At 40.8% G+C, this 27,988-nt stretch overlaps 1 protein-coding gene across 12 annotated transcripts in view; it reads left to right on the top strand.

Annotated features, from left to right (window-relative positions):
* Nucleotides 1-24,718, top strand: part of ENOX1 (ecto-NOX disulfide-thiol exchanger 1) — a 571,794-nt gene extending 547,076 nt beyond the window's left edge. For all 12 annotated transcript variants that reach the window (XM_054528960.2, XM_063714804.1, XM_054528961.2 and 9 more), the window contains 3 exons: nt 1,731-1,833; nt 14,364-14,449; nt 24,378-24,718. In XM_054528960.2, coding sequence (XP_054384935.1) covers nt 1,731-1,833; nt 14,364-14,449; nt 24,378-24,509 — 321 coding nt within the window. In that variant the 3' untranslated portion in view covers nt 24,510-24,718. The remainder of the gene's footprint in view (nt 1-1,730; nt 1,834-14,363; nt 14,450-24,377) is intronic.
* The last annotated feature ends 3,270 nt before the right edge of the window (nt 24,719-27,988 follow it).

Genomic DNA, 27,988 nt, shown 5'->3' with positions numbered 1-27,988 from the left:
ACACAGACCTGTTCTGCTCCAATGGAGAAAGTGCCTAATCAGCCTAATCGGAAAGTACCAAATGTTATTTTATCATAGGAGGAATTTCTATTTCCTTTCCTGCAATTCCTCTTTATAAATGTTCTAATCCCATCTACATAATAAGCCTTTGGATTTGTTCTATTTTAAAATTCTTCATTGTGTTTCCATTGAGGCTGGCTCCCAAGATCCTGTTTTTGATTTGTAAGAGCATCTTTCATCTCTAGTAACCTTTGATGTACAGCTGGCTCCAGACTTAGCTTAGACCACTCCCCAAACTCTTTCTGACTCCTGTCCTTATTGGGATTTTCCTACCATCAGCCTGAGGCCTGTTATACCCTCTGGCCAACCAAGTTCTTCCCTGTGATATATCATCACATCACTGTGATTTTCTCCATTCTTTACCTTATCCATTTTCATTTCTCATTCAGTCTTCATCACTTGGTCTTCAGCAAATAAGTGGGACCTTAAGTGGAGCCTCTAAAATGCTTATCAGATATTACCAACTGCAATTTCTCAGTAGAGCCTTCTTTCTTGGCAATTTCTAATTACCCCTGGATTACAAAGCAGTAGCTCATAAGTTAAATTAAGCTCAGAGATCTGTTTTGATGGCACGTGCTGGGTTTATTTTTCTTTGAATGCCTTCAGGTATGGTTTTCACTTTTTGCAGGCTCGGCATGCTCCCAATACTTCCTGTATTCTTGGATCTGACCAGTTTTGTTACTTTGTACTAACTATCTAAATATCTCTCCTATAACCACTTCCAGTTCTGGGGACACCTGTCAACCCATTTGTTCAAACCTTCTGAATTCTTCCTCATCCATTCGGCTCTCCCTACCTGTTCGCTATCATTCCTGCAGGTTCCCCACCACTGCTCAATATACTAGTCCTTCTTTGGAGCCATCTTTCAGTGAGCAACTTTCCTCCAGTTAAGACTCAACTTCCCTAATGATTCTACTATCCCATATATGCAGGTCATATATGCAGATCATTAATTTGACTTTCCATTAAATCACTCTCCACTTTGAGTCCTAATATCAAAAGTCTAGGATGGTATGAGTTAAATCTTTATCTCTGTTTTTAAATGTAAAAGACCACAGAAAGAACTAAAAATAGTCCAGCCTCAATGTTTCACATGTTATTGGCTTGTTGTACAACTCTTCATTTTTAGTTTTCAAAAAAAAAGAATTTACCAAGCTTTGCTTTATCTGCGTCTTGCATTTATTCATGAGGATCCATACCTACTCAATTTAAAAACACTTCTAACAATTCTATCTTAGCTCCCCAATAGGCCCTGTTTCTCCACACACTCACACAAATTTTTAGCATGGTATTATAAATCAGTTTCCTGTATGCTTTCCCAAAGATTATTCATATTTGAAATAAAACATGTTAAAGTAGCTATAATCGAATACAGTTTTAATGAACAGAGTTTAATGAAAACATGGACAAAAATCTAAGATAACTTGTGCCAAATTTGCCACTTGTGCAGAGAATTACTTGGTATGTGGGGCGCAGTACCTAGGAGCCTAACTTTACATAACTACTTTTCTCCTGTTGGGCAAATAGATCAATTGTATAAAAGATTTGATCTTTAGTTATAAATAGAAGTGATGACCTCATTTATAGAGTTTAAGAGATCTGGTGTTTTTTATTGACATGCACAGAATCTACATAAACCCATATATGGTTTTTGGCATTTAACTTTATAGGAAATCAATGTGTTGACAGTTGCATTAGTCAACCAAGACCGAGAGAACAATATTGAGAAAAGAAGCCAAGGCTTAAAATCAGAGAAAGAAGCTCTGCTAATAGGTAAGGAAATTCTGTTGTCTTCATTCTGTTCTCTTAAATAATTATTAGGTAATTAACTTAATATTTTAGTTATTAACTTATTAATTTAAACAGCATTGCCTTCTGGTAAAAGGTGAGATTAATTTCATCAAGATTATATTACATACATTTCAAATTAGTGGCATACAAACTAATGGGGGTTTTGCCTTTCTGTAACTGTGTATGTTAACTGATTGTCAGACGTGAAACTGAGTTCAAGAATATGCTAATTTGCATCTCACATGTCACAAATCTGAATTTCAAAGCTTGGGCATGCCACTTCCAACTGGAGGCCAGGTTGCATCTAGTTCCAAACCAAGCCATATCCACAGGCTCAAGAGCAGCTTTGAACCCTGAGATTAAACTCTAAGCCCCTTAGCAGAGGCCACATCCTAAAGTCACCCCCAAGGCTAGACCTGCAATGCTGACAAATAGGGCCATGCAGGGTACTGATGCTAGGCTAATCCAGGACAGTTGGCTCCAGGCTTCCCTGTCCAAGTATGGATCCTTTTGTCCAGGATGAACAAAAGAAGCATCCTCAGTGGATCCAGATGTCTTACTTATTTTCACAAGGAAGAATTCTTGATGAGGATGTGCCAGCAGTGTGCATGGAAGCCCATCTTAGACGCCTATATGTTTAAGGCTGTCTTTGAAGCGCTCAAATTCAGAGGAAGGGAAGCCACCACCCTCATGCTGTGATGCACAGAACTGATTCAAGCTGCACCTTGGCACTGACCCCAGTGTGGGGTTGCCAGGTGAGACTGGCTCCATGGTGGCATGGTTAAGACTGAAGAATGAGGCCAATGTACATGCAAGACAAACTGTTCTTCAGCAGTTCATTATCTGACAGAAATAGTGCCTGGTTGCATTTTTTTTTTTTTTTTTTTTTTTTTTGAGACAGGGTCTCACTCTGCTGCCCAGGCTGGAGTACAATGGCGCGATCTCCACTCACTGCAACCTCCTCCTGCCGGGTTCAAGTGATTCTCCTGCCTCAGCCTCTCTAGTGGCTGGGATTACAGGTGTGCACCACCATGCCCAGCTAATTTTGTATTTTTAGTAGAGACGGGGTTTTGCCATGTTGGCCAGGCTGGTCTCAAACTCCTGACTTCAGGTGATCCACCTGCCTTGGCCTCTCAAAGTGCTGGGATTACAGGCATGAGCCACCACGCCTGGTCCCTGGTTGCATTTTGTAAATACTGCATGTGCTCACCTAAAAATGACAGGTACAACAGGGCCTAGAGAAGCTGGCATGTGAGGAATTAAATTCAAAAGATAGTCCAGAGTCCATCCATCATATATAGATTTTTCAACTACAGGGTTATTGAATATGACATCAACTTAGAGATACTCCGAGGAAAACCAATTATTTTTTTTTTGCTCTGATGATATACAGCTGTAATAACATGCCGTGCACGAGTCTCAGAAGACATGCTGATGTGCTATCAGTTCCAGGAACCCAAAACGAACCCATATGTAGTTGGTAACTGGATTTTTCTTCCATTGGAAAACATGTCCAAGTCTGACAACTGTTTCTTTGTCACTCAGTGTGACCAAGGTGTGATTTTTCCCTATAATGCTTTTAGGGTATGAACAAAGCAATTAATGATCTGCAGTAAACTTTTCCCTCTTTAAGTAGGAATAATTCTGTCCACTTGAAGGTTAAAAAAATGGGAACCAGTCTCTATTTTTTTATTTCCTTCCTTTCACTAGAGATTGCTGCTTCTTTTCTGTTTTAATTGAAGAACACAGTTCATTTACAATGTTTTCTAAGTAGTTATTAGGTTTTATTTATATATGTACACACATACATGTACTTTTTTCAGTTGGCTACTTCAAATATTTTTAAACGATGTGCTTTATATGCAGTACATTAATGGGAGTAGGTAGGAAGATTACATTTATAACATGCTGTGCCTGATGTCTTTGGTATCACAAAAAACTATATAAAATTAGTTAATTCAAGTTTGTTAAAAAGAAAAATATTAGTCAGGATCTCCAATAAAAAGCATACACAACCAACTCTAAATTTTCCAAGACTTTTCCCTTCACTGTTGGCCTTTTGAACTAGTTTACTAATATTAGCATTTGAAGTTAGGAGTAGAGCAAAAGAGAAACAGGGGGTGACACTTATTTTGAATCAATATATGAGAATATTTAGATAGAAGGGAGGCCAGAGACTTAAGTGATTAAAATAAACTTAGGAGTTTAACTTTCCCTTCAGTTATCCATTACATTGCTACCTTTCTCAATATTTTATTTTATTATTCTTAATGACAGTTTGGCAACAGTTGTGATTTCCTTGCCAAACCACTTCCAAAACATCTATATACTTCTACTCTTTTGTATAATCCTCCAAAAGAGGATAATCCTCCAAAGAGAGAATAATCCTCCAAAAGAATGCCACAATGGGGAAGAGTTTCCAAGACCGGCAAAATGGATCCTGCCAAAAGCTGCAGTTGCTGCCTGCCACTAAATGATCCTATCTGCTAATTGAGTTTGGTCATTCATACTTTGTAGATACCTGAATCTTGCGTCCATAAAGAGCTCCCCTGAAGCTTCTGGAATCCAGATACAGACTGTGGTAGGGACAAAACTGCTCTGGACCAGAATAGAGAAAAAGGATTTCCTGGTGCTGGGGCTACACTTTTCTGAAGAATTCTCATACACTGAATGATTCTAGGAGCCCTCTGGCCTTCTGGTACATATGGAGCAGTCATAAATACTCTTTGCAATTCCCCGTGAAATCTTCCCTTGGAATAATTAAGTCAGTAGAGAGGACACAAAAGTCATGCTGTAGGCCAGCCTAGAAGGCCAAGGACACAGCAGAAAGTCTCCCACAACTTGGAAACATTAATTGGCAAAATCTTCATCACATCTGCATGCTTATAGTATATGCTGTATGCCAATATAGTCAGATGATCAGTGCCCTCTTGGGGCACATAAATGTTAGATAAGGAACACACACTGGCACAAAGCATTCCCTGGAAGAGAAAGGGAGTGAGAAAAAAGCTCTTCTAATGGATTCCATCTACAGAAAGAATAAAACTGAGGCTAGAACTTCCTAAACAATGAGCAATTCTAGTTACGTATAATTATTTGTGACACTGATTTATATGGGCAAAGGGGTATATTCTGTCCAGACATTCTCATGACTACTGTATAAAACTAGAGTCTTTATTTCAAGGCATAAAGTTGGTACTTATTAGAGAGGATCCATGGGATTTCATTGACATAATTTGGAATTTTGCAGATCTGGATCCTGAGTATTATTAGAGTTCGACCATTCTGACGGACTTTCTTCTTGACAATTAATGGGTCTTCCAATTCAACTAAAGAAGACAGGCCCCTGGAAAATACTTTATTATTGTGATTTCTGGGTTATTCATTTTGTAATCAATTTTTGTGGAGACAGGTTGACATATAATTGGACCTTAGGGAATTCTTTTTGTGGGGGCATTGCAGGGTAGCACTTTTTGTTTCATAATGCTATAGTAACCACACATAAGGTCAGCTTGACATTGCTCAATGTCTATGCCAGAACTCCTAGTTCATTTCACATATGGCTTACATGTTGGATTGGCATACACTGAAGTTGTTTGGGATAGAATGAGTCATTACTTTTGATTTGGGGCCAAAGTTTTGGAGCTGTGTTTGGCTGGATATTGTTATGAAGGAAAAATTGATCAAATTTTTTTTATTGACAAGCTAATAGTTCTGCAGAGAGCTGAGAGTACAACTCTCTGGGTCTGTATCACTCTGTCTTCTCTTGCTTTTTATAATAATTCCAACACAATAGATTTCAATCCCAGCAGCTCTGATTGACACCTTGTTGATGCTAGTCGTTGTAAATACTATCCAGATATAGTCAAAAACTTCTCCGCAACTTTTAACTGTAACAAAGCAGCTTTTCTCTAAAACCTCCCTGGTCCCCTGAGAACTGTCCTCAGGTTGACAATGATTGGGCAAACTTTCTTACATATCCTGAGTCCTCTGCAGATCAGGACATACGCATCATTTCCATCACAGTCACCATCTCACACGTGCACAAAACCAGACTATACCAGAAGCGGAATGCTCCTCCTAATGTGGGTATAAAGAAACAGCTGAGTAGAATATGGAAAAATATTTTTAAAGGAGGTTAAGCAATAACTTTTTGGTGATTTCAGTGAATAAAGTTGAGGCTATATTTAGGCTGTACCTGAAAAAAGTAATCTTGGGAGTATGTTCCTCTCTGAAAACTACTGACCATAAAGAATGAGTCATTGACCTAAATCTTGTTTCCACGGCACAAATGTCCATATCAATAAATCAACAAACATTTGTCATGAGCCTACAATAAGAATAATCAGTCTTCATTGTGGAAAAGAATTATCTAGGCAGCCTATTTAAAAGGCAGAATCTTTAGCCCCACACACAGGTGTGGTGGCTCACGCCTATAATCCTAGCACCTTGGGAGGCCGAGGCAGGAGGATCACTTGAGCTCAGGAGTTCAAGACCAGCCTAGGCAATATAGTGAGACTCCCATCTCTACAAAACAAAAAAAAAAAAAAAAAAAAGTTAGCTGGGCATGGTGGCATGCACCTGTAGTCCCAACTTCTTGGGGGGCTGAGGTGGGAGGATCTCTTGAGCCCATGAGCATCAGGCTGCAGTGAGCTGTGAGCAGCACCACTGCACAACTGCCTGGGTGATAGAGTGAGACCCTGTCAAAAAAGAAAAAAAAAGAAAGAGAGAGATCCTGTTCATTGCAATACTAACATCTGAGGGGATGCTAAAGCAGGCATATCTGGTACTATGTTTTGAGAAACGCTGGCCTGGTTTATGCTATCCCATGCATTAGCTGATGGTGGAAAGATGATCTCCCCTCAAGAAGTTCATAGATAATGAGAAAGAATGCAGTTAATTACAATGAACTGTGATTCGTAGTAAATCAGAGACACAGAGAAGGAGCTACTTTTGCTACAGATGCCTTGTCAGAAGAAAGGACAGCTGAGCTAGTCCTAAAGGATGAAGAGGTTTTCACTGGATGGATAAAGAAGTTGTTAAGGGCATTTCAGGTACCAGGAACAATTTACTACTAAGAGGTTCAAATACAGTCTGAGGGGTTTAATGGAAAAAATAAGACAGACAAATATTACAAAACAAAACTAACTAACCAACCATACAAGATCAGGTTTTGTACTCACCAAGTAAGTGGAACAAACTTTTTGGAAAATTAAAGCTTTTTGGAATCCCAAGGCACTGAGAAGCATCAGCCCAAACCACAAGTGTTTGATCAGTTTCCTACAGTTTCTCTCCACTTCCCATATGCGCTTCGTCACTCTGCAGCTGCCCACAGACAACTGTCCCCTCAGGGCTTACTAGGAGACCCAGATTTTGCATGGCTTTTTTCCTGCCGATTCTCCAGTTCAACATCCATGGACCGTTTATATGGGCGTCAACATGAAACAGGACTATTTCAGGCTGGTTTATGGTCAGGCCTCTGGTAATTCCCAGCAAGATGTGACTATCTAGAGACACAGCTGGTCATCTGCAGAGCCAAGGTCTCTGGAAAGCCCCAAGGTGCCCCTCTATCCCAATGAGCTGATGGGCCCCAGGGTCTTTTGAAGCTTCCTAGGAGACTATCAACCAGTGTAGATGTAGAGAAAGCTAATCTCAGCCAGAACTTTAGAACCTGACACAGAGAGTTTGGAAAGAAAACTCCAAGCAGCCTGGGGGCAGGGAGGAGTATATTCTGGCAATATTCCATTTCTCATTCCACTCAAAGAGCATAATGTGCTGACCAAACTGAATGTACAAAGTGATAGTTTATTCTCATCGGGTAACCAATATAATTAAACTATAACAGGGCTAACCAATCCCACCCCCATCTTTTGTGTAAGGATGCAAAGGAGAAACCATAATACCTAATGATCTCTAAGCAGCCCTGAGCAGTGGGGGAGGGGGAGTGGTCCTAAATATTTGTGGATTGAGGCATTTCATCCACTGGGTAATCTAAGGCAAATCACTTATCCAAACCACTGTGATAAGTGTGTAAGCCCTCATACTGTATAAAATTAGGAGGTTTGATTAGATGGTCCTTTTCAACTCAATTCTCTGTAATATATGAGGACTATTATGAAAGCTGCATTACCCCTTAGTGATCTTGTATGTAAGTGGAGCATCATGTGCATCAATATATAAACATGAACTCTACTATCTTGTACCTTTACAGCAAACGAGAAGGAAAATCTGTCTTGACACCATGACCCCTTTCCACCAACAGTCCATTTCCTGCCCCTGTCCAAAGCAGGATTCCTCCAACGCACTATGCTCACAGTCACCATTCCCTCCTCCCCTCTCTCTCCAGCCTACTCCAGTCTGACTTGCATCCTCACACCAAAACCATTCTTTTCCACATCACCAGAGAATTTTATGTCACCAATTTCTCAACTCCCTCCACCTGGCAGCTACTTTACGTGGTTGACTACTCACATCTTCTGGAAATACTTCTCTCTGCCATCATGATGCCACACTTTCTTATTGATTAAACCCTCTCAGAGTCCTCTGATGAGTTTTCCTCAGCTTACCTCGAAATTTTGGGCTTCTCCAGGCTTCAGTCTTGAGGCCTCTTCTCTACCTAGGTAATCTCAATGAATACTTTGGCTTCAAATCCCTTTTTGTTGCCATTGCAAATGTATACCATCTCCAGCTGCCATTTAATATTCTTCACTTAGATGCTAATGCACATCTCAAATTTAATGAGGACAAAACAGAACTCCCGATTCCCCTTTTTCCTGCCCTAATGTGCTCCTGCCCCAATATTCTCATCTGAGAAAACAGTCCCACCCAGTTGCTCAAGTGAAAAACTGTTTACTCATCTTTCATTCTTCCCCGGCCTCACTGCTCACACCAGCCCCCTGGCTCTCCCTTTGGAGTCCGCTTCTCCCTTTGCAGTCCAGATCACGACTCACCACTCTAGTCTCATGCAAACACTTCCAACTAGCCTCCCAGTTCCCCCTCTGCTCTACCCTCCATACAGCAGCTTGAGGGAAGTTTTTAAAACATAATTCAGATCATGTCAAGCACCTGCTTAGAACCACTCTTTTGGTTTTCTGCCACATTTAGAATTTAAATCTAATCCAAACTCTTTCCCCTGGCACACAAGGTCCTGCATGGTGTGGCCCCCACCTACCTCTAAACACATGTGCCACTCTCCAGCCCAGTGTGTTCTGCCAGCTCACTTCCACCTCAGGGCCTTTGCACTATATGTGGCCTGTACCTGGAATGGTCTCCTCCAGGCTTTCTATGGCTGGCTCCTTCTCATCTCACACTTGAGAAGGTCTGCTTTCTCAGGAAGAGGCCTTCACATAATCGCTGTATTAGTCCATTCTTATGCTGCTGATAAAGACATATCCAAAACTGGGTATTTTATAAAGAAAAAGAGGTTTAATGGACTTATAGTTCCACAGGGCTGGGGAGGCCTCACAATCATGGCAGAAGGTGGAAGGCAAAAGGCACGTCTTACATGGCAGCAAACAAGAGAGAAGAACCAAGTGAAAGGAGTTTCCCCTTATAAAACTATCAGATCTCATGAGACTTATTCACTAGCATGAGAACAGTATGGGGAAACCGCCCCTATGATTCAGTTATCTCCCACTGGGTCCCTCCCACAACATGTGGGAATTATGGGAGCCATAATTCAATGAGATTTGGGTGGGGACATAGCCAAACCACATCAATCGCTTTGTGTAAGGTAGCATTCCAGCAAACTGCAGGTTGCTCTCTCTTCTGTCCTCTTCCCTGATGTGTTTTCTTCATTGTGCTAAGCACTATCTAAAAATTTTTAATCTTTGTGTTTATTATCTGTGTTGCTCACCTAGAATAAAAGTTCCACAGGACCAGCCCCTTGCCTATCTTATGCAATGCTGTGCCTCTAGCACCTTGCCACCTCCTGGCTGCTAAGTGTTTCAAGTATTAAAATAAGTGATGAAACAGTACAAATCTGGCACTATTTGGTTAATTTAAATACTGCATCCTTAGTCTTAGTGAGGCCCAATAATGAAAATAAACTAGATGGTTTTGATGGGAGAAGCTCAGAGTGCTTTTGGGTAGCCAATTTAAATGGGCCTTCCTAACGAGGTTTGCCACAGGCAACTAGAGCTAGTTAGTTTCTCTTTCTAAAGTAGTTTTTAAGATTCTGAGATGTGCAAAAAGCCCAATAGTACTGACAATCTCCTTTGTTCTTTTAAAATTTTTTAAAATTAGGCACTTAAAATTTTTTTTTCCACTTTTGGAAACCCATTCTCAAATATGGAGGCCTTCTACATCTCCATGGAAACAAGCAAGTCCAATTGTTGAGCCATCCCCTTGGAGAGTCACCAGTTCAGTAACAGCTAAATCCACCACCCTCCATTCCTAGTGTTCATTTTACCAAGCCTTTAGGTCCATTCCAGAGGACCATAAAATAGTCTCCATATTCCAGGTTTGTGGTATTTTTCATTAACTTTTGAGTTACAGCCATCCTTTTTCCATCCCCAGGGAATGTCCCAGTTCCTTTAAAAAAAAAAAAAAAGCTGCAAAGAGGCTTTACTTGTTTATTTAGAAAGATCCCCTCAAATGAACCTGATCCAAAATCACAGGGCCTAGAAACATTTTCTCAAGTGGCATGACTGATGCTTCTGTGGTGCTACAGGGATGGACAGATGCAGGAGTGGGAGGTGGGCTGAGGAGAGGCAAGGTACCGGGGAGGACGATGACTCATGCTTTCCTTTCTGCTGTGTCTCTAGCAACACTGGATAATTGGGTTGTCATCCACAGGAAAAGCTTGGGAAGCCTATTTGTGACTGCCTGCCTTGGCCCTGCATATATCTAGTGGCAATTGCTGAACTCTTATAAGGAAAAGCTAATGGCTTCTTAATATCAGCTACCACAGAGATGGTTCTGAATACCCTCCTAAAAGAATACTCAAGTCCACGTCAGGATTTCTAATCTGATTTTAGAATCTGATTTTCCCGTTAGTTATAAGCAAAATAGTTTCAGTGAAAATTTTCCTTGCTCGAAACATCCAAGTTACTCCATCCTTCTAAATCCATGACAGGACGAGTTAAGAGTAAGAATTTTCAGTGAATAATACCTCAAAATTACCTGGTTTTTGAAAGATCTGTTACTACTTGTAGAAATGTTTAAGGTTCTTATTTATTCCCATTTATCAATAATAGACTAATAGAATTTTTAAACAAGTATACTGGCAATTTCCAGTTCTGGCAAATAAATACTTTCAAGATATACCTCTTATGAATGTGTACTATGTTCTGGATATGGAACCAGAACACACAAAGACTAAGAGCACAGCTCCTTGGGCTGCAGACCCAGGATTGGGGGTGAGAGATAGCAGACAGTGGAGGAGCAAATCCATGTTCACAGATGGTGCCAACTTCACAGAGGCAACAAAAGGGGCCACTCTAGGTCCTCCCATTTCTGGTGTCCTTAAATGACCCACGTCAACACTTCATCTCCTAGGCTAAGGGTTATCAACCTCTCCCCCAACCCACCCCATCCTCCTCTGACTTGTTCTATTCGTCTACTAAAGACATTTATGTTGATAACCATACACCCATGGGCATTTACAAAAGGCTGTAGGTTATGCAGGAGATGTTGAAGACTCTCCAGCCAAGGGGAATATTAAATATGAAAAATGTTGTTATCTATTTGCCTGGGGTAGTTTACTTAAGACTGCTCAAGTCTTATGCCCTCTTTCTCCATGGGAGATGTATACACCCTTGTCACCCCAAAGTCTGCAGTGCCACTGCCACTCCCTGTCTCAGCCCTGCTGCGTAAGCAGATGTCCACCCAAGGAATGCTGCTCCCCACCTTGCAGCAGCCCTCACCTGCCTGGCAGAACCCCGCGGGGGAGGAGGAGAAAAAAGCTTCCGATTAGGAGCACCCCCTCACCTGCTCACAAAGCCAAAGCTGACTCTTCCTTCTCCCTCCCCTGTCCTTCTGCCCATCACTTGTGGGAGGCTCTCTGTGGAAAGCAGTGGCCATAGTACCTGGAATGGTCAGTGAAAGCCCCACTCAACATCCTGAAACAGGGGATTCCCTCTACATGAACTATGATTCACCCCTTACTCTCTCATTCAACAAACAGAAGGACTAAGTTCCAGTATTTGATAGTACAGTAGGGAAATTATAGTTAACAATAATTTACTGTATACTTCAGAATAGCTAAAAGAAAAGATTTGGGATGTTCTCAACACAAAGAAATGATAAATGTCTGAGGTGATGGCCATGCAAGTTATCCTGATTTTATCATTACACATTGTATACAGGTATCAAAATACGCCAGGTACCCAAAAAATATGTACAAATATTATATATCTATTAAAAATTTTTTAAAACAAAAAAAGGAAATGCAAATGAAAATAATCATTTTTAAATAGTTCTACTATATTCTAATTTTTTGAAAGAAATCACTCATGAGCTTTTATATTTTAGCTCTTATTAGTAATAGAATTACTTAGAATGCCACTTCACCAGAATTGAGAATTTCAGACACAGGGAAGTAGATCCCAGGTCTCTAAAATTAAAATATAAGTAAATAAATAAGGGGAGGGGACAACACAATGCTGCCTGAGTACATTAAAAGTGGCTATTTTTCCACTTAAAGATATTTTTAAAGTATCATCATTGCCTTCTACCATTGCCATTATTTCAAAAAAGGACATTTTGACAAGAAAAAAGTAAGAATATAACCTCAGAATGAAATGGTAGTTCTTTGTATCTCAGGAAGAACAGGTCAGTCTTTAAAAACTGAGATTCTACCTTTACAGGGAAATGTGGGAATTGTTTCTACCTCCCCATCTCACTGTCATCCTCTAGAAGCCATGGGAAAGCAACATTCTGAGGATAGGTCTTGGAGAGTCCCTTTGGTTCTCTGTTCTCAGCCTGAGGATGAACTGGGAACTTTCATTTAAAAACTTGACACTCATCCCATAGCATCAGGGAGCCATGAAACCCTATGGCAGATCAATCCAAGGTCACCTACAAATATAGGATGACCTAGTACAAGAATGCTGTGTGCACCTGTGCCCACCCAGATGGCATTTCATACAGGTGAGAGTCTGCCCTGGCTCCCAAGCATGAAGGTTCACAAAAAACAGAACATGAAGGCTTACCCTCAGATTTAATTCATCTTGAAACTTTTTTAACAGAAAGCTAAAACTATCAGTCTGAGGACAACCTTTCTTTTTTTTTCTTTTTCAACTTTTATTTTAGAATCCAGGGGTACACGTGCAGGATTGTTACAGAGGCCTATTGCATGACTCTGAGGTTTGCGGTATGACTGAACCCATCCCCCTCGTAATGAGCATAATCCCTAACAGGTAGATTCTCAGCCCTTTCCCTCGTCCCTCTCTCCCACCTCTAGCAGTCCCCAGTGTCTACTGTTCTCCTTCTTATGTCCATGAGTACCCACTGTTAAGCTCCCATTTATAAGAACATGCAATATTTGGTTTTATTTCTGCATTAGTTCAGCTAGGATAATGGCCTCCAGGTGCATCAATGTTGCTGCAAAGGGCATCATTTCATTCTTTTTTATGGCTACATAGTATTCCATGGTTCATACCACATTTTCTTTATGCAATCCACCACTGATGGGCACCTGAGCTGATTCCATGTTTTTGCTATCGTGAATAACAAGTGCACAGCTTCTTAACAAAAAGCAGTCTACAGTTTATGGAGTTGACTTCCTCATGTTCACTATTTTGATTTTGGATCCAGGAGCAGGGAGAAGAGGAAGGTAATGCTTTTTACTTCATTCCTGACTTCAACATCCAGCTTTTCATTTGTCAATACAGCTGATTTGCATGATGGAAGAGCCTTATAATTTATAATCAAACTGCAGCCAAACCATCCATTCCCAGACCTTTTAAAATGATCTTGTAAATTACGGCAGCAAGAAGGGGAGAATAAGCTGGCTCCTTTTGAACAAGAGCGACAACCAGGGAGAACAGCAAATGTTTCAGGAAGAATTTGGGCTTCCTTCAATGGCGGTTGGGGGAAATATAGATTAAATACTTTTCATATCTAGCAACTGTAATTATCAGGAAAATTTGAGGCGGCGTGATTTCTGACACAGTTGTATGAGCCATTTTCATACTGCAAAGTCCACTGAGGGAAAGAAAAGATAATTTTATCCTTCCAATAACTATAATTTTATATTGGTAAATCAAGCATAAAATTGGTAGTTGAAATGTTTCCAGGAGTCTTTGTTTTGAAATACCTTTATTCAGCTGTATATTATCTCAGAGCCTAACTTTGCTAACTACTATCATTCCAGGAGAAAAGTGTTCTGTTTGCCATGTTACTCTTACTGCCTTCAGAATGTGCTATTATTGAATGCTTGTTGAGTGCTGCTAGAAATGGCAAGACCATAACTCAGCCTGACAAAACAGTCACTGGGGTTAGACAGCATTATTTAACGGAGACTCTCATTTGCCTTTGAATAATTTCCGATGTTTGCCTTTTTAATTCAGGTATCATATCAACGTTTCTTCACGTCCATCCTTTTGGAGCCAACATAGAATATCTTTGGTCATACATGCAGCAGCTGGACTCCAAGGTAAATTATTTTGCTCGAGTGAACTTTCATTGCTCAAATTTAGCATGTTGATTGCTGGCTGCAGGTGGACTCTGCATGAACTGAACTAGGGCTGTAGCAGCCTATGGGGGTTGATCAGCCCTTCCCTTTTGCAAGGACCTCAGTTTTTGGCAGATTGTTCTCTTCTTTTTGCTTGCTTTTGTCTTTGTAAAAAGAAGAGCAGTTATCCAAAATGACAATAACTTTCAGCAGATGCCAAATTAATTTGGAAAGCTTATAAGAGATTTAAAAATAGAGGTTCACCTGAAAGTTCCCAAAATAAGGGTGAAATCAGGTGAGTGTGGCTAATAGGGCGTTATCCTCAGACCATATTCTTCTAGGATTCCATGTTCTGGACTTCAGACAATCGAGGAAAAATCATCTCAAATAATATAAAGATCTGATATGACTCAAGAAAGCTGTATTAATGGCTGTTTTCCAGCATTGTTCTCTAAGTAGAAAGAAGTGACTGCAAAATTCTTCTCAGCTGTGCCCCTCCAGGCTCACATCCAGAGCCAGACATCATTCCTCACCTCCCTAAAGCTCAGTTTTTCCCATCCACAAATTAGCTGTACTCCTACCCCACTGCAGTATTTGTGTACCCAAAGAGAAGAGACAAAAAGAATGTGATTTATGTGTCAAATTCACGTGAACGATGGGAGGGGCCCTGACAAAATAAAACAACATCATTAACCAATACTAGGGAAGCCCAGGAGCAGGGTGGACACAGAAGCAAAACAGAGAAGCTAGAGAAGCCAGCGAGTTGCCTGTCAAATTTCTGGTCATGAAAGAAAATGGAAATAGGTAAGAAGATCCTCCATAGAACACAGCAAAATGTATGGGATTGGTACAACCAGACCAGCAGCCTGCAGTGCTGTGTCCCTGAACACAGATAAATCATGCTAAATTTTCAATGGCTAGCATGCATCAAATGACTACCTTGTGTTCTTATTTTGATTCAAATAATCTTCCCAATACATGATCCCAAAACTGTTTAACCTCTTAAATGAATCTAACACTTCCCCTTTGAGAGGAATCTTTTCAGTCATACAGATTCATGCCTTTCATGACAGGGTAGAGGAAAACAGGGTGAAAGGAGTTAGAGAATTTTAAAATGCTGGAGGTTCAGAATCATCTATTTTTTTCTCTGTGGTTTCCCCTCACATGCACAGGGAAGTAAGAGAAAGTGTTCATGTTAAACTCAGATGAAATGAGAAGGACTTGCTGCACAATGTTCCTTTGTTGTCATATAGATTTGAAGGATTTCTCTGCTGTTGTTTCCCCTTTACTGGTATCATTGTTCCTTAATATCACCACCACCTTTGCCTGGAGGATTAAACAAAACACTGCTTGCACCAATGTGTTTGGCAAAGAATAACCCCTCAAGAAATGATTCCTATTGTTGCTGCCATCCTTCCCTTGTACTGTTGACATTTCTGTTCTCCCCTTTCCAGAAGTCCCAAGTGGGAAGCCTTTGTTGAGAAGCAGTTGTTGTTTTAGTAGGAACTGAAATGGCCAAGAATCCACTTGTCATTTATCAAAGAATTTCAGGACTCTTTGTTTCCTCCACTCCATCATCGCAGGCTGAGAATCTATGATGATCACCAGTGAAGTGTGTGTGCCTGCGTGTGTGTGTGTGTGTGTGTGTGTGTGTGTAAAATCATCTCCTGGGAATGGGCAGGGATTGATAAGTAATGAATTGATTTGTTTTGGCCGGCGGGGAGGGGTAGGGGGGCGGGGGCGGGGGCGGGGTGCAGGTGGAAGCTCTTGTTCTGTTCTTATCTTCAGGGCTCAGGTAAGATTTGTGATGTTCCCTTACCAGTCTCTGAGGAGAGAGAATTCACATGCCTGGTCCCTGGCCATTAGATGATGGGCCTTTCTGAATGGGATTCAGTCTAGGGAATTGTATCTCATCGCAGACTGGTACTTTTATTTTAGATGATGATGAAGAAAGTATTTCCCTCACAGTGGAAACACAGGAGGTGTCCCCTGCCTACCCCCAGATAGCCCTCCATCTTCTGAATGAAACGCCCACTAGAGCTGTCAGGTTCCTCCTCATGCCTGGGGTAGAAAGTATATTGAAAAAGTACTCTAAAACTGCTGGGCACCAGGGATCAGACCACATACTTTCTATTCCAGTGAGGCTGAGAGGATATTTAGACTTTTTAATCCAGAGAGCAAAATCCAGTGTCCACCCTGTACTGATGAGAACAGGGAAAGCAGGCTCAACCCAGTCCTGTAATGTCACTGTTGTGGTCAGGATTTCCCCAAAGGCTACATATGGGTGTAAGAATGACTAGGAATGGAAGGAATTAATTTAAATTATGCTGGGCATGTACATTGCACATGGCTTCTTAAAACCATGTTGCCCAATAATAAGCTATTTTCCAGTTAAATATGATTCCTGCTCTTGATATTTGCATATTTGCACATTTTTCTCTTCTTGGCCTTTTCTAAATTACCCACTCTCATTCACCCGATTCTCTTGTATGAGAAACACTTGAAAAAGAAAGATTCATTCAGAGGAAGACAGGGTAAGGGCTGGGGGCGGCCATGGCTTCTGAAGCTTTGCTGAGTCAAAAATCATGCCCAGAGCACAGCAGGCAAACTCTTTAAAATAGGCAACACTATCATCAAAATGGTTTCTATCAATACATAGAATCTCCCATGTCAGCCCCAGGGCCCATCAAGCCCAAACTCTTGTCTGTCTGAAGCAGCCCAGAAGAAACATTTGACGTGAGCATTAGCAGATGAATACTTCTTACAGTCAAGAGGAGGGTTCGTCTGCTCTTCCCTGTTTATGTATCCTTTAGGAGATGAAGGCTCAGTTTTCCAAGCATGTCTGGTTGCCCCCTCTACACACCTGCAGCCTCTTCCCAAGGCCCATGGTGTGGAAGATTTGGTTCTGAAAACCAGACTCGGCGTAATGTGGCCACAGACGCTGGAGGATATAGAAGGACCTGCTATTTTGGCATGACACCACTGTGACCAGCTTGAGAGGTCATGGGCATGTGTTACATTTCCCAAAGAGGGGAGAATCATTTGCACTTCTGTACTAATAGTATACCTCTGCAAACACAAAATTTAAATGTCTTGGCTATGGAAAGGAGATTCAGATCCTGTTTAATTAATTGGATAGCATTCTTTCCCAGACTATAGCCAGGTGGTGAGGGTGGGGAAATGCTCTCAGTAGTGTTTGTGAGATTGCCCACCTGAATGATCTTTAATAGTATTCTGGGGTTCTCCTTAAGAGCAGCCTGTCACAGTGATATCAATGAGTGATCCTTTAGACAGACTATAATGAATGTGTTTTTTAGATATTACAGCACTTCTGGAAAGCATATGACAGCAGAGATAACAATACTCCCCACTTGACTACATAAAGAACAAAAAAAAGTCTGTGCACCACAGTGAGAGAAGTTGGTAAGGTTACCAGGGACCTAATGAATGCTAGGATAATTCAGTGCTTTTCATGTACCCAGCACTGTTTTAGGGACTAGAGAAGAAGAGGAGATGGCCAAGGCACAAAAGAAATCTAAGATAGAACCCTGTTGTCAACAAGCTTGTAGCCTAGTTATGAAATGATTTGAGAATCAGACATGAACTAAGGAAGTGCTAAATTGGGTAGGGAAGATACTCTCTGAACTAGGAGTTAGAGAAGGGTGAAATCTGTGAGCCATAATTAACAGCAAGGTACCCTCGAGTCCATGCTTCTTCTGGTGGCTTCCCTCTGGGATGCTTTAGCTAACATTGCCACATTTCTTTCCTTTCTCCTCTTTCTACCCACCCTTTCTTCTCTCCTTCCTGCCCTCATTTTCCTTCCTCCTTTTAATTCTCTCCTGTTTATCTTCTTTCATCACATTTTTTCTGCCTCCTTCCCTTCCTCTACCAGTTTCTTGCTTCACTCCTTCAAATTCCTGACTTCTTGCCTTTCCTCTTTTCCTTCTTTCTCCCTTCCTTCCTCCCCTCCCTTTGCCCCATCTACATTTTGTATTTCCCTCTGTGAACATTTATTGTGAGGTTTCTGTGTGTGCTAACACTGTGCCCTGCCCAGGATGTGAAGAATGAACAAGATTTACATGTGCATTTAAAGGCTAAAAGTCAGTTTTGCCCATGCAAGGAAGTCTGGTTTTCAACTGGCTTCCCTGATGCTCCAGCCTCTGCCAGTGTCTTTTCAGTAGCCCAAACAGGAGCCCCTCTTCACCAGGCTTCCCTAGCCTGGTGATACGGGATATGGAGCCAACCATGATGAGAACAAATTGATTTGCATCTGCTTGTGTCCATTTGTACATGTGCTTAGAGGCCGGGCAAGGAGGCAGTAGGCTTGGCCTAGAGTCAGCAAATTAAAAAATAAATCAAGCAGATTTTATAAATAACTTCTGCGGTATTAACAGCACACAAGCTCCTTGGTTACACACAGCCTGTTTCCTTCTCATGTTTGCTTTCTTTCTTTTTTGTATTTGTAGCAAATAAATCCTTCCTAAAAGAATAAGTGTAAGAAAGTTTCAAACAAAACAGATGGAAGAATCCACTGACAATATCAAAGATTGAAAATATATAGGCTACAAATTTCTTGGCAAAAAGCCAGCTGGGTAAGAGGGTAATCAAAACTTCAGGGTTATGACTATCCTCCCCACTTGCTAGAGCACCAGATACATGGTGTATGGGAAAAAGATTTCATAGTCATGGCATCTATCTCTAATCTATATCACAGTGCTACACAGTGCTCCCTTAACCACGTGTATTGCAATCTCCTCATAATATGCTTGGGAGTGAGGGAATGTGTCACTCTGAAAGCCAGGCTGGATTCATAGGCCCTACTCCAAGTTCTACCCCTTCACTTACCTGCTGGGCAAGCAACAGCTCTTCCCTGGAACCCAGGGCTCCATGTGTGAACAGGAGTAGGAGCTTAGAGAGAATCCCTGGTTTCAGAAGTGATTCAGGGAAGAAAATCGTGCAGGAGATGAGGAAAGGGGTAAACTTCACTCAGAGCTCGGCCAGTGAGGTCTGGGTGCTTGGTTTAAGTAATGACTCCAGAGTCTCAATTCTCAAGACAAAGAATGTACTGGTGGGAAGGCAAAGGATATTGTGACGGCAAGATGATAATAGCTGACAAATTATTAGGAAGAGAACAGAACTGAAGTAAGCGGAAGTATTTGTAAAGTAAAAATTCTTTGGCCATAGGGAGAAAATGAAGGACAAATTGAATTTTCTCTTGAATTTGTCTTAAAAATCACAAAAGATAAAATATCATAAAGGTTATTTTGTCAGGGTGGGGGAAAAGTTTGAAAATCATAAAACTAACTTACTGGATACAGATTTCTCCCTGAGCTTTCTTCTGTCATGAGATATACATATCTTTAAAGAACTTTAAGGAATTCTTCTAGAATTAGCTGAGATCCCTTTTTTTCTTGTGACAGGGTCTTACTCTGTCACCCAAGCTGGAGTGCAGTGGAGCAATCACAGCTCACTGCAGCCGCCAACCCCTGTGCTCAAGGGATCCTCTTTCCTCAGTCTCCTGAGTAGCTGGGACCACAGAGACATGCCACCATATCGGCTAATTTTTGTATGTTTTGTAGAGATTGGGTCTCTCTATGTTGCCCAGGCTGGTCTCAAACTCCTGGGCTCAAGTGATCCTCTCACCTTGGCCTCCCAAAGTGCTAGGATTATAGTTGTGAGCCACCATGCCCAGCTGCTGAGAGCCTTATTAAATGGATATTTTAGATAGATTTTTATTTGAAGTGGTCTGTTCCATAATTATGACAACTCTATATTAGTTACATCTTTGTGGCAGAACCCAGCTGTTATATCTTACACTGCCAACAGAAACTATAGCTAATACATTTGAGATTAATTCCCATTACACTAATTTCTGGCTTTCTCAAAATCTGAAGTATTAAGTAATTACGAGGATTTCAAATCCCAGTTTCACTACTTCTTAGCTGTTTGACCTTGGGCAGCTTATTTAACATCGCTGTGCCTAAGTTTCACCATCTGTAAAGTGGTTTTTGGGGGGGTTATCCTTGGTATTAAATGACTTAGTAGAGGAAAAGCATTCCAGAACAGTGTCTGGCACACAATAAGTGCTACTAAAGTGGGGACCGTCATTTGTTTTGTGCTTTAAGGTGCGCAAAAGACCTATCACATCCTCTCATTTTGACATCTTTGCCACAACCTAATCGACAGATAAATTTTGTATGGCTTGTCCTAAGACTAGAGCTAGGATATGGAGAGGCCAGCACACAAACCAAGTCCTCAGGGCATTCCATGTGTTTCTTTCCAATTCCCTTGTCTTGTAAATGAGAAAACAGGCCCAAAGAAGTTAAGTGACTGGTTACTTAACTGATTACTAAACTGGAAGAGGTTACTGATTGTTCTATCATTGTGATCCAAATCTTTTGCGTCTCCTTTTCTTTACTCCAGCAAGTGAGGGGGACACTTGCTTGTTTAATGAGCTTTCTGATGAGATAATGCAGGTGAAGAACTTATTCTTCCCTGCCCCACAGTGAAGACTCGGTAGATGGTAGCTACCTCTCTCCCACTGCAAGCCTTGTCCTGCTTCCTTTGTGGTTAAAGTCTAGGCTCAGGTCAAAAGACACCATGGAAAACAAGATGTTGCCACATTTCAGTACATGCTAGCCAAGACTTCCCATGATTTGCTTACCGTTTTGGTGGATCATTAATGTGGCGGTGCCCAAGCATCAGCAATATGAATGTGTGTGAGCCAGGTGAGTTGGGAATTTTCAGTTTTTTGCTGTTGATGTTGATATCGCTCTAATAGTATTCATCACAGAGGAGCCCTCCCCTCCTGTACACAGATGCCTTCCATGGCATCCACACCCACCCAGGGCCAGAGAGGTAGTGATCAAGAAGATTATTTCCTGTCCTTACTCCATGGTCCTCTCCCTGGTGGAGGTGGGCAGGGGTGGTTAAGAACAAGGCACCACAGCCAGCCAGGAGGTCTGGTCCACACTTACTGCCTGTGTTACCCTGTGGGATTTACTGAGTCTCTCGGGGCCTCAGTTTTCTTGTTGGTAAATTATTCCCTATCTTATGAGAGTGTGGTGAGAATTAAATACTGTTTTCAGAAGAGTCTGGCAAGGAAAAGTTTCCTGGTGATTGTAAGTTGTCACACTTTTTACAGCCAACTGCAGGGCTGCTGGGTGGCACTGCCCCTTCTGACTGCAGCTGGCCTCCTACACGTTATCTTTAAATCAGATATTTATTTTACCCTCAAGAACTTAACTTTTTCTCCCCTTCCTAACGAATGGCACAAACCTTCTTCCCTACATTTCCAAGGGAGGTGGCGGTTACACTGGAAACAGGGTGCTGGTGGGCTGGCGGGCACCTCGGCCTGTGTGTTCCACCTCTCCTTGATCTGGGGAGGGACATGCTAGGGGTGGCACTTGAATTTGACTGGAGACTACGGCCCACCATAGATGATCTGTGCTGTCCTCCTCCAAAAGAAAGAAGGAACTCGTTGAGAAGATAACTTGGTCTCAGGAGGCTTAAAGAAAACTGCCTCCTGGACCTGTGAAAAACTAGTTTTGACCACATACCACTCCGTACCACAAAAGGTTAGATAATAGCGTCATTTTCTATCAGTATTCCATATACACACACATATACATGTCTACATAAGAAGAGAGAACTTGTGCCAGGCATCGTGTTACATTTTACACATAATCCTTACAATACCCTGAGAGATATGACTTCTATTACACACCTGAAGAAACTGAGAATTACAAATGTTAAGTAATCTTCCCAAAGTCACACAGCTTGAGGCCTAGCCAGAGTAAAATCCAAGCTTGTCTGGCTTAAGTCCCCATTTTTTTTTTTTTTGAGACGGAGTCTCTCTCTGTCCCCCAGGATGGAGTGCAGTGGCGCCATCTCGGCTTACTGCAACCTCCGCCTCCCAGGTTCAAGCGATTCTCCCGCCTCTTGGCCTCCTGAGTAGCTGGGATTACAGGCACGCGCCACCACACCCAGCTAATTTTTTATATTTTTAGTAGAGACAGGGTTTCACCATGTTAGCCAAGATGGCCTCGATCTCCTGACCTCAACCCACCTCGGCCTCCCCAAATGCTGGGATTACAGGCATGAGCTACAACACCCAGCCTAAGTCCCCATTCTTAACCCAAATATGCCTGACTATAAGAATGATCTGGGATGGTTGTTAAAAATAGATTATGTGGGCTACACCCAAGACAGCTGAGTCAGGGTCTCCAGAGAAGAGGCTGGCTGGGGGATCTGATTTTTTTTAACAAGTGCCCCAGGTGACTGCTACTGAGAAAGACCTCCCAACACCCCTGGTTGCTCACCCCTGGCTGTTGACAATCATGGGACGTGCTTAAGGCACACCAATCAAGGCCCAGGCCCCAACCCATGAAAGAACCCTTGGGTTCTTTCCCAAGTTCTGTCTTTGATAAAACACTTAACCCTCTGTAGTTCACAGTTTTCTGAGCTATAAAGTGGAGATGCATCATAATATCTGCTCACAAATCTCATCAGAGTGCTGTGAGAATGAAATGAGAACACTGGTGGTGACTGAAAGAAAACTTCTCAAAGTTATTATGAGCCTTCACATAATCTGTCTCATAGGCTTTTGTCGGTTGACCTGGGAATTTAACCATCCGTCTAATATGGTGTGTATCGGAAAATGCATTCAGATTTCAAAATAATTCCCAAAAATTTTAGAATACATTTCAATTTTCAGAACTGCCTCTATTTAACTAAAGTTTTGTATTATAGGCCCAGGAATATTTAATGTGTCATATGAAGTCTTTTCCATGAAAATATTAAGTGAACAGTTGATTTGACTTCTTGGTCTATTTGGTGTCTCTTTTAAATGAATCCTAATATTGTTAAATGGAAAGTGTAGACTCTAAAATGATATCTCTACAGTGATTACACCATGAAAAAGTGTAATAGCTCTGATTCATTGAACATTTCTATGTGCCCAAATCTGTGCTAGGCCAGTAGTTTTCATGCTATCCTTATTAAATGTTATTTCCATTTGCTGAGACTTAAAGAGACTAATTATCTTTGTAAGGGTCATTTAACTTGTAAGAATGAAGATACGGGATTCAAACAGAATATCAGACCCCAAATTTTGGGAATATTCAAACAGAATATCAGATCCCAAATTGGCTGCCCTGCTGTATAAAATCCACATGCATACACATGGATTGGCATGCTAACACCGGAAAACAAAAGCAATCACTGTGCTAGAGCAGAGGGATTATGGCTGATTTGTTCTTTAAAATGAATTATTGATGTAAAAATTCATCTAATAAACATCTAATAAAAATATGGAGAAGAAAAAAGTTGCATTAAAAAATATACCTGAATTTTATGACTAGATATCAAGACTTGTATTGTGGTAGGTTTTGGAGTTTAGATTCCATTTTGAAAGCTTTATGGTCTCTGGTGCATGTGAAAATTAAGGAAGAGAAAGAAATGTGGGTGGCAAGAAATCCACCCGAATGTCCTCTGCTCCTGGCAGCATTAAAGAAAATTGCTGTCCTTCATAGATGAGGATGAAGCCACTAGTAGCTTTCCAGTAGTGGAGATGGATTTGCTCTGAGCCCTCTTAAATTCCCTCCCCATCTCCTTTTATATCAGGGGAGGGCTGTTCAGGAATGGTGCTCCCAGTAAGGTAGCCATCCATATGAAGGGTGAACTCGGCACTTTCCGCCCAGCCAACCCATGCCCCACCCCGCCAGCTGCTCGGGAGATGGGATAATCACATTCAGTACTTCTGAATGTTCCTTCTGTAAGGACATCCCCTGACAGCCCAGTAGAAAACTAAATGCTGTTCATATCACTGGGAAAGCTCATCCTTCCCCAATCCATTCCTCCTTTAAGATGAGTTCCTTTCCCCAAAGTGACTTTTCTTCCTTTCTAACAGATATCTGCAAATGAAATAGAAATGCTTTTGATGAGGCTGCCACGCATGTTCAAACAGGAATTCACAGGTGTGGGAGCCACGCTGGAAAAAAGATGGAAGTTGTGTGCCTTTGAAGGAATTAAAACTACCTAACTGTGAAGAGCAAAGCATCTCTGGAAATGAAACCATGTGAACCTGGCCAGGGCTGTGCGACAGGGGAGCAGGAGGTGTGGGGTTGGTCCAGCACGCAACCTTTGTGGAGCCATCGAAGCCTGCCTTTAGTTATATCTGTGGTGTTCTCTTGTGAGTGGAAATGTAATTGTGTACCAGTTCCTTAAAATAAACAAAGCTTCATACTGTGACAGATCTGTTTCCTATGAAAACCAAACAATGATTCCACAGTCATAATGATGGCAAAATCTTAAAATATGCTACATTTGAGAACAGCTCACCAAGCAAAATATTTAAAGTTAATGATGGTGTAGCAATGATTGTTGCTAGGCTACAGAGTTGTATATGTAATGTATAGCTGAAATCATTAAATGACATTTTCCTGAAAGTCTTTCTGTTTTAGTAAAAAAAAAAAAAAGAAAAAAGAAAAAAATTTACAGTGAGGGAAAAGCATACCAAAAGAAAACTTGAATATGTGTCTAAACAGTTATTGTATTTTGTAAATTAAGTTATATGCTGTTCCAGGGACTTTTGCCTTATTGAAGAGGCAGAAAATATGATTGGACACATTGAGAATGCTTTATCAAGAATATTATTTTTCTAATGTAACAATTCTCCATCATAAGTTCTTTTAACATGGACTGCATAACAATTTTCATAAAGTGTAAATAATGGAAAAACTAGTGTTATTGTCTTGTACTTGGTATATAACATTCAGGTTTATGCATCAAAATAAACATTCAGTAAATATTCCTGTTACAAGTTTTATAGCAAAGATATTAATTTTTTTCAATAAATATGACTTCTACCATATTGGTTTTACAAATTATTCTTTGATATATTTTATTTCTCCCTTAAGAAATCTTTTTCTCATTATTCAGTCCCATCTCATATCCTAGTATTTAAAAATGATAAAATACATGAGTGACATTAAGAGATAAAACATTATTTCAAACAGGAATAATATATAAAAATTGTGGAGTGGAAATTACCAAGAAAGGAGATTATACAGCATTAATATACAGTATTAGAGTAGATTTTTAAAAATAGTATGACATAGCATCCACAAATAATAAACAAATTTTACCTTGTTTTGTGTCCTCCTGGGCGGATACAAAGTAGCCAATTAATCTTATTAACTCTTGGATTTATGTATCTGTATGTTTACTGGAAAACACATTAGAAAATAAATTAAGGGATCCACACTTGGACCAACAATTTAGATAGAATTTGGGTTTCCCCTCTTTATTTTAATAACAAATGGGATATGACTTAAAATTTTGTCCCCTTCCTGCTATCCTACATAAGAATCACAAAAAAGACAAGTATCCTTAATTGTAATTGAAACATTTTTTAGGAAGACAGCTAAACAGTTAATCTTCTCTGATATTATGAAAAGATATTCATAATTTCTTATTGGACTTTTTGTCCTTTATTGATACCTTTATTAAAAAGTACCTTTATTGATCTCTGATAAATTAAGGTATTTATTCATACCTCCCATAAATATCTACACATGTGTTTTGTTCAGGCTCAGGGCTAACACTATGAATATAAAGGTAAGTAAGAAAAGACCCTCTCCTTAATGTGCTCAGAGTTCAGTGTGAAAAAGACATTTTTGGCCCAGCGCGGTGGCTCATGCCTGTAATCTCAGCACTTTGGGAGGTCGAGGCGGGCAGATCACTTGAGGTCAGGAGTTCGAGACCAGCCTGGCCAACATGGTGAAACCCCATCTCTATTAAAAATACAAAAAAAAACAAAAAGTAGCTGGGCGTGGTGGCAGGCATCTGTAGTCCCAGCTACCAGGGTAGGAGAATCACTTGAACCCAGGAGGTGGAGGTTGCAGTGAGCTGAGATTGTGCCACTGCACTCCAGCCTGGGCGACAGAGCCAAGACTCCATCTTAAAAAAGAAAAAAGAAAAAGGCATTTTCCCAAAAATTTCTATATGATGTGATTCTGGTAGCAAGAAAGATATGACAGGTGCTATGGCATTCAAACTATATGTCCATATCATATTAAACCCTACACACCTTCCCTTACCATCAGTCCATGCCTGCTACCACCATCATCCTGACAGATTTATATCCAAATGAAGAGACACAAACAAAGACACAACAGTCAGAAAGGAGAAGACATCATTTACAGATGATGCTATTATTGTAAAATAGAAAACCTAAGCAGTTCACGTGAAAAACAACAAGGAAAAAAGAATTCAGTAAAGTGGCTAGTTCTATAAAGTCATGAAGTCTGGTAAGGATACAGGGGAAGGTACCACAGCCTGTGCTATTTCTAATGGAAAGCATGGTGGATATTCTCAAACATGCATTGATACTTTCAAGTATTACTGGCAGTCACGTTAGCAGAAAGACATCCTGCACAGAGTAAACCCCCAACTCTGAGCTCTGTGCTCACACAAAGCTGAGGGACCTCATATTAGATCTGACAAGAAGATATCATTTCCAAACACGTGGATATGAGCCCTACGGGGCAACTTGGGGGAGTGAAATGGTTAATTCTGCTTCCAAAAACATTAGAGTCATTGCTGGAGATAAGCTTCTGCACTAGAAAAAATCTATTTTGGCTGTAAATTTTTTATTTATACTTGAAATGAATTCTGTTACTTGTCTAGAAATATGTTGGTTATATATTTTAACTTCAATTATGTGAATCATTTATCTTTGGATTTTTTTACATCCTCTAAATTATTTCACAGACTCAAGTTCAGATGGGACTTTGGAGATCACCTGGGGAAGGAACTAACATCTGTGCCTATGAGGGTGGTCTGGAGACTACATATATCTGTCACCCCATCCTCTTTAATCCTCCTGATAACTCTATATGAAGATAATATTATCATCACCATTTGTCACACAAGGATAACGAGGCTCAGAAGTTTTAAGTAATTTGTCCAACTTTGCAGTTAGTAACTTTTGAATCAGGATTTGAACCTAAGGCTAACTGTCTCCAAAACATATTCTCCTTTTCGCTGGTCATACTTCTATTAATAGTTCAACCCACTCCATCCACCTGTGAGCCCAATGCCATCCAGTGCCTTTGGATCCCTTTTTATTCTCCTTTATTCTCCACCATCCTTACACATTGGTAGAGGGGTGAAGACTCTTCACGCCTTTCTCTCCTTAGAATAAGCAGAATATTGAAAGTTTGGAGAGCCCTGTGATCTGGCCCCAAAGGGCCTCTCTAACTTGCTTTTTCACTGTTTCCCTGAAAAGGATTCATCTTTTTTCTTGCTTTTCTTCTTTTGTTCATCTATTTGAATGAAACGATCTTCATCACATCTAGTTATCACAGTTCTACCCAACCTTAAATGTGAAATAAGCCTTCATGCCCCAGCAGAAGTCACTCCTCCTGCCTCTGCACAGCCATCCCACACCTTCTGAAGGCGCTTGCCACCCAGCTGTCCTTGCCCTATTATATTACAAGCTCTTTGATGGACTGAACA

This window comes from Pongo abelii, chromosome 14, assembly GCF_028885655.2.
Source record: "Pongo abelii isolate AG06213 chromosome 14, NHGRI_mPonAbe1-v2.0_pri, whole genome shotgun sequence".
Taxonomy (NCBI): Eukaryota; Metazoa; Chordata; class Mammalia; order Primates; family Hominidae; genus Pongo; species Pongo abelii.
The sequence above is the reverse complement of the archived record's forward strand: the minus strand, read 5'-3'. Positions and strand labels throughout refer to the sequence as shown.